The 12,663-nt window shown below is 45.4% G+C and overlaps 2 protein-coding genes across 28 annotated transcripts in view; both read left to right on the forward strand.

Moving 5' to 3' along the window:
- ncor1 (nuclear receptor corepressor 1) overlaps positions 1 to 4,520 on the forward strand; it is a 376,647-nt gene extending 372,127 nt beyond the window's left edge. For 22 of the 26 annotated variants that reach the window (XM_078224546.1, XM_078224545.1, XM_078224544.1 and 19 more), the window contains 2 exons: positions 1,424 to 1,645; positions 2,840 to 4,520. In XM_078224546.1, coding sequence (XP_078080672.1) covers positions 1,424 to 1,645; positions 2,840 to 3,024 — 407 coding nt within the window. In that variant the 3' untranslated portion in view covers positions 3,025 to 4,520. The remainder of the gene's footprint in view (positions 1 to 1,423; positions 1,646 to 2,839) is intronic. The other 4 variants (XM_078224531.1, XM_078224537.1, XM_078224548.1 and 1 more) reach the window with 1 other exon arrangement.
- A 111-nt stretch (positions 4,521 to 4,631) lies between these two features.
- zswim7 (zinc finger, SWIM-type containing 7) overlaps positions 4,632 to 12,663 on the forward strand; it is a 41,253-nt gene continuing 33,221 nt past the window's right edge. Inside the window, exons 1-3 of one of the 2 annotated variants that reach the window (XM_078224524.1) lie at positions 4,656 to 4,765; positions 5,783 to 5,910; positions 11,675 to 11,774. In XM_078224524.1, the coding sequence (XP_078080650.1) occupies positions 11,690 to 11,774 (85 nt within the window). In that variant the 5' untranslated portion in view covers positions 4,656 to 4,765; positions 5,783 to 5,910; positions 11,675 to 11,689. Of the gene's footprint in view, positions 4,766 to 5,782; positions 5,911 to 11,674; positions 11,775 to 12,663 lie in introns of both variants that reach the window. The other variant, XM_078224523.1, reaches the window with a different exon arrangement.

Below are 12,663 nucleotides of genomic sequence, written 5' to 3' on the forward strand. Positions count from 1 at the left end.
CGATGGAATTTGAGAGGCTATTTCCCCTCTCATGGTTGTAGTCTGTGGAATTCTCTTCCCCGGAGAGCAGTGGAGGCTGGGTCACTGAGTGAGATAGATTCCTATAATAAAAGCAAAATACTGCGGATGCTGGAATCTGAAACAAAAACAGAAAATCCCAGCAGGTCTGACAGCATCTGTGGAGAGAGCTCTGACGAAGGGTCATCCAGACTTGAAACGTTGGTTCTATTTTCTCTCCACAGATGCTGTCAGACCCGCTGAGATTTTCCAGCATTTTTTGAGATAGATTCATGCTTGACAAAAAGCCAAAGGTTTATTTATTATTCATGGATGTGGCTGTCGCTGGCTGGGTCTGCATTTATTACCCAGCCCTAATTGTCCTTGAACCGAGTGGCTTGCTCAGCCATTTCAGTGGGCATTTAAGAGTCAATCACATTTCTGTATTTCTGGAGTCGCATGCAGACCAGACCGGGTAAGGCTGGCAGATTTCCTTCCCTAAAAGACATTAGTGACCAGATGTAAATATCAGGAAAAATGGAAGATTCTGGGATTCTTTTCTCCAGTAGGGCTGATATAGAGAAGCTGTTTCGACTGCAGGTGAGACAAGAAATAGAGACCATAAATATAAGATAGTGACGATTAATTAGAAATTCAGGAGAAATAAATACCTTTACTCAGAGTTGTTAGAATCTGGAACTTGCTACTACAGGGATTAGTTGGGAGAATAGCATAAATGAATTTAATAGAAAGCTAAACACATGAAGGAGAAATTAATAAAAGGCTACATTTGATGCTATTAAATGAAAAAGGGTGGCAGGAGGCTCGAGTGGAGCATAAACACCGGCATGTGTTTGATAGGCCAAATGGCCTGTTACTTTTCTGTAAGTACTTTGTGATGTTCAATACAACTTGTTATACATTTGGTTGCATTGGAAGAACTGTGGCATTTCTGAGGAGAATGAGGCAGTTTAAAACATGCACTTCTTTGTCCAGTCTGTCCAGTAAATCTGTGATGTTTAAACCATTCTATTAATTTATTTGTGTATTTAAAATTGCTAACTGCAAATAGCATTTGGTGTCAGAACCACTAGATATGGACCAGATATAAATCCTTGAACTGCATAGTTCTGCTCTTTTTATGTGTGTAAAGGCATTCAGGTCATTGAGTCTGTTCATTGCTGTTGCTTTGATGATTAGTGGTGCCATTGTCTTGCTTGCTAGTTGGAGCTTGCAGCTTGCAAAATAAATGCTGACTTTTGGTTTTCCCATTTTCTCTGCCTGCCTGTGCCTCTCTCTATTTCACCATCCCACCCTCACCACCCCCACTCCCAACCCCGAACCCGACCCCATCCCTTACCACTCTTCCCCTTACTGTATCTCTTTTTCTGTACCTTTCCCTCGATTATTTCCTCCCACCTTTTAGGTTCAATCAGTTCTCGGAGTCATTCCTTTGCAGATCCAGCCAGTAATCTTGGCCTCGAGGACATTATCAGGAAAGCCTTAATGGGTAAATACGACGACAAAGGAGAAGATCACCAAGTGGTTCTACCCCATCCTGTGAATGCAACACAGGCCAACATGAACACAACCATCCCCGTGTCTGCTGATGCTCGGAATGAGGAGGCCAATCCGTCACCTCCGTCAGGTTAGTGTGGTGGGGTGAGGGTTAGTATCGTGGGTTGAAGGAGTAGCAGCTTCCTTATGTATTGTGAGTCCTGAACATGGTCTATTTAACTCTGTGCAGTCAGGTGGCATGCTCACTTTTTCTCAGTGTTCTGCATTGATAACTTGCAGATGAGCTTTACAGATCACACCTGGAGTAAGTAGGTTGAGATGAAGATTCTTTCAGTTTAATCTGGAGTTGATTCTAGAGTCTGGGGTCCCGTTGGTTTGGATTCACTACATTCACTTTGCTCATGTTTCATTCTTTGCTTCCACTGATTCCATTCCCTTCCCTCAGACTGGACCAGACTACAAACTACCTTGCCCTGAGTTTGTACAGAAACCTGTCCATCATGGCTGTGTTCTCCAGTCATTTCTGTCCTCAGATGTAGAATTCACATTGAAAAACATTTTCTGCTCCATTTGTTTGTTTAAAAACCGTCTTTAAATCATTCTAGTGTAATATAGAGTACTGTCCCATTGTATCATGCTACCAATCTTTCATTTTAAAAGACTCTGAAATGGTGAATTTACTGCTGCAAACGCAGGAATTTCCCCCCAGTGAGGTGAACACAAGTGACTGGTATTCCATATTCGTTTTAAATTAAGTTCCATTTTGACTTTAATTATTTAGCAGCACTGCTAAGATATTAATGCATGGATGTATTATGATTCATTGTAAAAAATTGTAAAAGTTATTGTTCTCTTTTATTCAAACATGGGATGTGGGTGTCACTAGCATTTATTGCCCATCCCTAATTGCCCTTGAATTGAGTGGCTTGCTAGGCCATTTCAGAGGGCAGTTAAGAGTCGACCACATTGCTGTGACTCTGGAGTTACATGTAGGTCAGACCGGGTAAGGACGGCAGATTTCCTTCCATAAGGGACATTAGTGAACCAGATGGTTTTTTTCCGACAATTGACAATGGTTTCATTGTTCTCATTGGACTTTGCATTCCAGATTTTTATTGAACTCAAATTTCACCATCTGCTGTGGTGGGATTTGAACCCAGGTTCCCAAAGCATTACCCTGGGTCTCTGGATTACTAGCCCAATGACAGTACCACTCCTCCCTGTGTGGCACAGTCACTTTCTGATTTGAGTTTATGAACAGCACAATTTAAAAATATCTCAACGTAAACAACATGGATTAACTGCTTCTTGTCTTGTTGCACAGGCTCGACTGCATTTCCTTATAATCCATTCACAATGCGCATGATGAGTGTGGCACCGACACCCATCGCCTGTGCACCACCAACCATGGGTCAAGCCAGCTCACATCCACCAGCCAGAACGTGGGAGCGCGAGCCAGCTCCCTTACTCTCCTCCCAGTATGAGACACTATCAGACAGTGATGATTGAATACAGTGCCCTGGCTGCGGTTTTAGTAGTTGTTTCAGGCCTGCAGACCACAGACGAGAGACTCTCCTCGAGCCCGGCTCACCGAGTGATGAAGTAAAGGAGGCTTTGTTCACACAGGCAAATGCAAAGCAGTGTTCAGTCCTCAGATGAGCAGATGCCAGTTGGAGAAGAAATGGCGATTACAGACGCTCATGTAGAATTCACATTGAAAAACATTTTCTGCTCCATTTGTTTGTTTAAAAACTGTCTTTAAATCATTCTAGTGTAATATAGAGTACTGTCCCATTGTATCATGCTACCAATCTTTCATTTTAAAAGACCCTGAAATGGTGAATTTACTGCTGCAAACGCAGGAATTTCCCCCCAGTGAGGTGAACACAAGTGACTGGTATTCCATATTCGTTGTAAATTAAGTTCCATTTTGACTTTAATTATTTAGCAGCACTGCTAAGATATTAATGCATGGATGTATTATGATTCATTGTAAAACAAAAAGAATTGAAGGGAGAATATAACCTGATGTATGTGGGCTCAGGAAGGGGCCTAACCCTGCTACTGTGCACAATACTCGCCCAAAGAGAATGACTTTTTACCTCCACCTCATGCTTTTTCCTTAATTATTTCAGTCACCTTTCCCACAAAACGAATAATTGTTTTAAAGCCTGATAAATATAAGCAGGTCGTAATTTTGGTCCCAGAAGTTAATTTGTTTTTCTTGCGAGTAGGGGGAGAAGGGCTGTCTAATTCCTGAGGTTGAATGATTGAAATGAAGGTGGATATCCAAGGTGAAGAATGACAAAGTTCTCAGACACTGGCGTTCTTCTGTTATGTACTCTTACCACTGAAGGCCTGCAGGAGTCTGTGGGCTTCTGCTGCCACAGAACATTGTGGGGTTTAGTGGCAGATTCTCGCACTTTGGGAACATGTTCACAAAACTGTAGAACTCCACGGGAATGTCACCATGAATACTCCAGTAAAATCTGAACGCAGGAATTGAGAAGACTCCTCGACTTTGCATAACTAGTTCCAAACATTACTGAGAATGTTGCCCTGCCTGGCTGCAGATTACTGGTCCCAGTGGAGTAAATTTGCTAATTTCAGCTTTAGCCCTTTGAGTGCTGGGTGTGCAGCTTTTGAAATGCATGTTTTTTCTTTACTGATTTCCAGAAGATACCGTGTAAATTATTTTAATGCTGAATGTTACATAGTAGAAGTTGAGGCAGCTCTACAAATGATGTCTTGGACTTGAATCACATCATCATTATTTTCCTTTGTTCAGGCTTACAGACAGCACTCGAAGCATGACACCAGCCTAAGATAGATTTCTTATTTTAATGTTGCACTGTGTCTGTTGTAACTGCAGTCCCCCTTCCTGCCAAATAGCCACTCCGGGCTAACCTCCTTTTAAAATAGCTCGCCATTCCAGAACCACAACACATTCATGTAAATGTTTATTGATCTAAAATAAAGTTGGCATCTGATTTCAGTCTTTTAAATGGATTCCTTTCACTGACTTTCCTCAGCTTGTAGCATAGGGGCGGGGCCTGGAGAGAGGGGCGGGGCCAGGCTGGGGCTGCACCAATCGGGGACGGCGGGACCCCGAGAATGTACTACAAACCCCAGAATGCTGTGCGCGGGGCCTAGTCCGGGCCGGAGCCTGAGGCTACAGTTGGAACCTGGCGGTGTGAGAAGCAGCGGGAGACGCGGTTCCAGAGCGATCACAGTGAAAGGAGCAGCTAAGGTGAAGCAGCAAAATTAACAAAAAAGAAATTCGATATCTGGGCGCTCCCTCAGTACTGACCCTCTGACAGTGCAGCACTCCCTCAGTACTGACCCTCTGACAGTGCGGCACTCCCTCAGCACTGACCCTCTGACAGTGCGGCAATCCCTCAGTACTGACCCTCTGACAGTGTGGCACTCCCTCAGCACTGACCCTCTGACAGTGCGGCACTCCCTCAGTACTGACCCTCTGACAGTGCAGCACTCCCTCAGCACTGACCCTCTGACAGTGCGGCACTCCCTCAGTACTGACCCTCTGACAGTGCAGCACTCCCTCAGCACTGACCCTCTGACAGTGCGGCACTCCCTCAGTACTGACCCTCTGACAGTGCGGCACTCCCTCAGTACTGACCCTCTGACAGTGCGGCACTCCCTCAGTACTGACCCTCTGACAGTGCAGCGCTCCCTCAGTACTGACCCTCTGACAGTGCGGCACTCCCTCAGCACTGACCCTCTGACAGTGCGGCGCTCCCTCAGCACTGACCCTCTGACAGTGCGGCACTCCCTCAGCACTGACCCTCTGACAGTGCGGCACTCCCTCAGTACCGACCCTCTGACAGTGCGGCACTCCCTCAGTACTGACCCACAGACAGTGCGGCACTCCCTCAGTACTGACCCACAGACAGTGCGGCACTCCCTCAGTACCGACCCTCTGACAGTGCGGCACTCCCTCAATACTGACCCTCTGACAGTGCGGCACTCCCTCAGTACTGACCCTCTGACAGAGCAGCACTCTCTCAGTGCTCATCTCCGACAGTGTGGTGCTCCCTCCGTGCTGCACTGGGAGTGTCAGCCTGGATTGTGGACTTGAACCCATCGGCTCTCAGCTCAGAAGTAGGACTAATTCCTAGTCTGGCACCTGTGAAATGTATAGAGAATGAAAAGGTCAAAACCATTGCTGAGTAATAGACAGAACCATATTTATTTAGTAGTTATGTAGGTGCTGAGAAAGGTCTTTTCACCTGTCCTGTGTTCTTAGCTACATTTGTGCCAGTGTGTCCTACGAGAATGTTTGCTGACATTTTTGGAAAACCTGCAGAGTGCATTAAACAATGAACATCTTCCAGTTCGGAATGTTTGGAGTCCTGATGCTAACATCTCTCACAGGTAAAAGTACTGAAATCCTCGCCAGCCAAAGTGCTCTTCTCTCTAACCCAGATTTTGAAGTTTTAGCCTTAGACAGGGTTGTCTTTGCTTATTTTGAGCTCCTAGAGTCATTACAGAGCACAAATAGACCATTCGTCCCATAGACCCCTGCCGACTCTCTGAGAGAAATCCAGTCAGTCCCATTCCCCTGCTGTATCTCCATAGCCCTGCAAGTTTATTTCCCTAAAGAGCCCATCCAGTTTCCTTTTCAAAGTCACTGATTGCTTTCATTTCCACCACCCTAATTTGCAGAGACCTGCAAGTTATGGGAACAGTTTTACTTTGTCTACCTAATCCAAACTTGTAATCTTGTACATCTCAGTCCAATTTACAGTCCTGTTATTAGTATAACGAGAGATTTATAAAAGTTTGGCATAACTTCCCTGCTTTTAGTACTCAGTGCCTCTATTTATGAAGTTCAAGATTCCACATACTTTGCTCCCCATTCTTTGAGGATGTAATTAGTAGAGTTGACCAAGGAGAACCAGTGGATATGGTTTATTTAGACTTTCAGAAGCCTTTCGACAAGATCTCACATAACAGACTATGTAAAGTTAAAGCACATGGGGTTGCAGGTAATTTTTTAAAAAGTTTTTTATTAGTGTCACAAGAGGCTTACATAAACACTACAATGAAGTTACTGTGAAAACCCCCTAGTCGCCACACTCTGGCGCCAGTTCGGGTATACTGAGGGACAATTTAGCATAGCCAGTGCCCCTAACCAGCATGTCTTTCAGACTGTGGGAGGAAACCGGAGGAAACCCATGCAGACGGGGAGAACGTGCAAACTCCACACAGACAGTGACTCAAGCTGGGAACTGAATCTGGGTCCCTGGCGCTGTGAGGCAGCAGTGCTAACCATTGTGCCGCCCTTCCTGAAATGCATAGAAAGCTGGTTAGTAGATAGGAAGCATAGAACCATAGAAAATTACAGCTCAGAAACAGGCCTTTTGGCCCTTCTTGTCTGTGCCGAACCATTTTATGCCGAGTCCCACTGACCTGCACTTGGACCATATCCCTCCACACCCCTCTTATCCATGAACGCGTCCAAGTTTTTCTTAAATGTTAAAAGTGACCCCGCATTTACCACTTTATCCGGCAGCTCATTCCACACTCCCACCACTCTCTGCGTGAAGAAGCCCCCCCTAATATTCCCTTTAAACTTTTCTCCTTTCACCCTTAACCCATGCCCTCTGGTTTTTTTCTCCCCTAGCCTCAGCGGAAAAAGCCTGCTTGCATTCACTCTATCTATACCCATCAAAATCTTATACACCTCTATCAAATCTCCCCTCAATCTTCTACGCTCCAGGGAATAAAGTCCCAACCTATTCAATCTCTCTCTGTAACTCAGCTTCTCAAGTCCCGGCAACATCCTTGTGAACCTTCTCTGCACTCTTTCAATCTTATTTACATCCTTCCTGTAACTAGGTGACCAAAACTGTACACAATACTCCAAATTCGGCCTCACCAATGCCTTATATAACCTTACCATAACACTCCAACTTTTATACTCGATACTCCGATTTATAAAGGCCAATGTACCAAAGGCACTCTTTACGACCCTATCCACCTGTGACGTCACTTTTAGGGAATTCTGTACCTGTATTCCCAGATCCCTCTGTTCAACTGCACTCTTCAGAGTCCTACCATTTACCCTGTACGTTCTACTTTGATTTGTCCTTCCAAAGTGCAATATCTCACACTTGTCTGCGTTAAATTCCATTTGCCATTTTTCAGCCCATTTTTCTAGTTGGTCCAAATCCCTCTGCAAGCTTTGAAAACCTTCCTCACTGTCCACTACACCTCCAATCTTTGTATCATCAGCAAACTTGCTGATCCAATTGACCACATTATCATCCAGATCATTGATATAGATGACAAACAACAATGGACCCAACACCGATCCCTGCGGCACACCACTAGTCACAGGCCTCCACTCAGAGAAGCAATCCTCCACAACCACTCTCTGGCTTCTTCCATTGAGCCAGTGTCTTATCCAATTTACTACCTCCCCATGTATACCTAGCGACTGAACCTTCCTAACTAACCTCCCATGAGGGACCTTGTCAAAGGCCTTGCTGAAAGAGTTGGCATAAATGGGTCTTTTTCTGATTGGCAGGCAGTGACTGGTAGGGATCTGTGCTTAGGACCAGACTGTTCACATTATATATTAATGATTTGGAAGAGGGGGATTTAAAAGGGGTGGGGGAGTTGCACTACTGGTTAAGGAGAAGATCACAGCTGTACTCCGGGAGGACACCACGGAGGGTCATAAAGCAAGGCAATATGGGTAGAGCTCAGGAATAGGAAAGGTGTAGTCACAATGTTGGGGGTTTACCATAGGCCACCCAACTGCCAGCGGGAGATTGAGGAACAGATATGTTGTTAAGCAGGGAGGGACAAAGAGCACTAGAGCTATAGTTGTAGGGGACTCTGTAGTTAGGGGTACAGATAGGTGTTTCTGTGGATGTGAAAGAGACTCCAGGATGGTCTGTTGCCTCCATGGTGCCAGGGTCCAGGATGTCACTGAACGGACTGAAAGCATTCTGAAGGGAGAGGGTGAACAGCCAGAGGCTGTGGTACATATTGGTAATAAAGACATAGACAGGAAGAGTGATGAGGTCCTGAAGCAGCGACTTAGGGAGTTAGGTAGAAAGTTAAAAAGCAGGACCTCTAGGGTTGTAATCTCAGGATTACTCCCTGTGCCCCATGCCAGTGAGGCTAGGAATAGGCAGATAGTGCAGCTCAACATGTGGCTAAACAGCTGGTGCAGGAGGGAGGGTTTCAGATATCTGGACCATTGGGGTCTCTTCCGGGGCAGATGGGACCTGTACAAGAAGGACGGGTTGCATCTAAACTGGAAGGGCACAAATATTCTGGCCGGGAGGTTTGCTAGTGTCACACGGGAGGATTTAAACTAGTTTGGCAGGGGGGTGGGAACCAAAGCAAAGGTGAATTAACTGAAAGGGAACCAGAGAGTCGGGCCAGTAAGACTCAGAGAAACAGCAGGCAGGGTGGGATTGCAAATCAGAGAGGGTCTGGTGGACTGAAGTGCATTTGTTTCAATGCGAGAAGTGTAACAGGTAAGATAGATGAACTTAGAGCTTGGATTAGTACTAGGAACTATGATGTAGTTGCCATTACAGAGACTTGGTTAAGGGAAGGACAAGATTGGCAGCTTAACATTCCAGGCGGGATAGAGGGGGATGTAAAAGGGGTGGGGGAGTTGCACATTGGTTAAGCAGAAGATCACAGCTGTACTCCGGGAGGACACCTCGGAGGGCTCATACAGCGAGGCAATATGGGTAAAGCTCAGTAATAGGAAGGGTGCAGTCACAATGTTGGAGGTTTACTATAGGCCACCCAACTGCCAGCGGGAGATTGAGGAACAGATGTGTAGACAGATTTTGGCGAGGTGTAAAAGTAACAGGGTTGTTGTGGTGGGAGATTTTAATTTCCCCTATATTGACTGGGACTCACTTAGTGCTAGGGGCGTGGATGGGGCAGAGTTTGTAAGGAGTATCCAGGAAGGCTTCCTGAAACAGTATGTAGATAGTCCAACTAGGGAAGGGGCCATACTGGACCTGGTATTGGGGAATGAGCCCAGCCAGGTGGTTGATGTTTCAGTAGGGGAGCAGTTCGGGAACAGTGACCACAATTCAGTAAGCTTTAAGGTACTGATGGATAAAGATAAGTGTCGTCCTCAAGTTAAGTTGCTAAATTGGGGGAAGGCTAATTCCAACAATATTAGGCAGGAACTGAAGAATGTAGATCGGGGGCAGAGATTTGAGGGCAAATCAACATCTGGCATGTGGGAGGCTTTCAACTGCAAGTTGATAGGGATTCAGGACCGGCACATTCCTGTAAGGATGAAGGATAAGTATGGCAAGTTTTGGGAACCTTGGATAACGAGAGATATTGTGAGCCTCGTCGAAGAGAAAAAGGAAGCATTTGTCAAAGCTATGAGGCTGGGAACACACGATGCAAGTGTGGACTACAAGGAAAGTAGAAAGAAACTTAAGCAAGGAGTAAGAAGAGCTAAAAGGGGTCATGAAAAAGCATTGGCCAGCAGGATTAAGGAAAATCCAAAGGCGAGGTACTAAATGAGTACTTTGCGTCAGTATTCACCAAAGAGAAGGACTTGGTGGATGATGAGTCTGGGAAAGGGTGTGTAGATAGTTTGAGTCATGTTGAGATCAAAAAGGAGGAGGTATTGGGGTTCTTGAGAAACATTAAGGTAGACAAGTCCCCAGGGCCTGATGGGATATACCCCAGAATACTGAGAGAGGCAAGGGAGGAAATTGCTGGGGCCTTGAGAGAAATCTTTGTATCCTCACTGGCTGCAGGGGAGGTCACAGTAAGAAGTCTCACAACACCAGGTTAAAGTCCAACAGGTTTATTTGTTAGCACAAGCCACTAGCTTTCGGAGCGCTGCTCCTTCATCAGGTAAGTGAGAGTTCTGTTCACAAACAGAGCATGTACATTGGGGAGACGATGCAAGCGCTACGACGACGGATGAATGAACACTGATCGACAATCGCCAGGCAAGAGTGTTCTCTTCCTGTTAGGGAACTCTTCAGCGGTCACGGGCATTCGGCCTCTGATCTTTGGATAAGCGTTCTCCAAGACGGCCTTCACAGCACAAGACAACGCAGAGTCACTGAGCAGAGACTGATAGCCAAGTTCTGCACACATGAGGACGGCCTCAACCGGGATCTTGGGTTCATGTCACACTATCTGTAACCCCCACGACTTGCCTGGGCTTGCAAATTCTCACTAACTGTCCTGTCTGGAGACAATACACATCTCTTTAACCTGTGCTTAACCCTCTCTCCACTCACATTGTCTGTACCTTTGAGACTTGATTACCTGTAAAGACTCGCATTCCAATCATTATTTTGTAAATTGAGTTTGTGTCTTTATATGCCCTGTTTGTGAACAGAACTCCCACTTACCTGATAAAGGAGCAGCGCTCCGAAAGCTAGTGGCTTGTGCTACCAAATAAACCTGTTGGACTTTAACCTGGTGTTGTGATACTTCTTAATGTGTTTACCCCAGTCCAACGCCGGCATCCCCACACTACAGGGGAGGTCCCAGGGGATTGGAAAATAGCCAATGTTGTTCCTTTGTTTAAGAAGGGTAACAGGAATAATCCAGGTAATTACAGGCCGGTGAGCCTTACATCAGTGGTAGGGAAATTATTGGAGAGGATTCTTCGAGACAGGATTTATTCCCACTTGGAAATAAGTGGACGTATTAGTGAGAGGCAACATGGTTTTGTGAAGGGGAGGTCGTGTCTCACGAACTTGATCGAGTTTTTCGAGGGAGTGCATTTTGGTAGATTGAACCAGGGCAGGAATAAGTCAGTTGGTAAACACAGAGGTTGCTTCTGACTGGGGAGTGTGAAACACAGGAACACAGTCTCAGGATGAGGAAGACTGAGATTTTTGAAGGAATTGTGTATCTTTGGAATTCTCTTCTCCAGAAGGTTGTGGATGCTCCATCGTTGAATATATTTAAGACTGAGATGGGCAAATATTTGGTGTCTCGGGGAATTAAGGGATACGGGAGCAGGTCGGAAAATGGAGGTGAAACCCAAGATTACTCAGGATCGTATTGAATGGCGAGCAGGTTCTCCTCTTTTTTGTGTTCTTTATTCAACATGTTTGCTTAATGTCATTTATTTTCTAAATCTAATTAATCGATCTACTAATTTCACCGACAGAGACTCGGAATTGGGATGGCATCAACATCGAGCATCTTGCCAACAGTGGCAGAGGAGCTTCTGAAGAGAGTGAAACGGGTTTACCAGGAATTGTCACAATGTGAGTGCAAAGTTGGGCTGTACCTGGACATTTATGTGGGAAAGCGTAACTGCAGGCCATTAATGAGATAGTTACCAAATAATCCAAAAGGGAATCCAGAAAAAAACTTCTTTGCCCAAAGAGTGGCGAGAATGTGGCAGTCACTATCACAGGTAATGTCTGAGGGAAAAGGAGAAGATGGTTACGATGATAGACTGAGATGAGCAAATATGGGAGGAAGCCTAAATGGAGCATAAACACCAGCATGGGTAGGTTTGGCCCATTGGCCCCTTGCTGTGCCATCCATCTAATCTCACAGAAACGAGAGTTGTTTAAAACATCCCTGGATTCTAGCTTACAGTGTACACTTGGGACAAGAATCAGTAAGAAACATATTCTTAACAGCAGTTTCCATTTGCACAGAACCTTTAACATTCTATATAATCCCAGACATACAACATGAGGTAGCATGAGCTGATGTACAAGATGAGGTTGAGTGGGGGTGGATGAACAGAGATTTTAGCAAAGCCTTTAAGATAGGGAGAGTTCATAACTCATTACTTTGCTTCTTGCGATCCCCGACACAGAATCATGGTTATTGAGATTTATGGTAAACAGTGATGTTAATGGTTTTGCTCAAAGTCAGTGGTTGGAATGTTGTGTATAAATTCCACTCACTGAGACTAACAAATGGTTTCATAATTGTTTCTGAAACAGTTTCTCAATAAATGATGTAGGTCAGTTTAGTGCAGTGGTTCCCAAAGGGTGCGGCGAGAGAGGATGGCAAGTGTGGCGGGAAGATTCAAGGACAATCAAAGGAACAAGAACAAAGAACAATACAGCACAGGAACAGGCCCTCCGGCCCTCCAAGCCCGCGCCGCTCCCTGGTCCAAACGAGACCATTCTTTTG

The sequence above is a fragment of the Mustelus asterias genome, chromosome 12 (assembly GCF_964213995.1).
Source record: "Mustelus asterias chromosome 12, sMusAst1.hap1.1, whole genome shotgun sequence".
Lineage (NCBI taxonomy): Eukaryota > Metazoa > Chordata > Chondrichthyes > Carcharhiniformes > Triakidae > Mustelus > Mustelus asterias.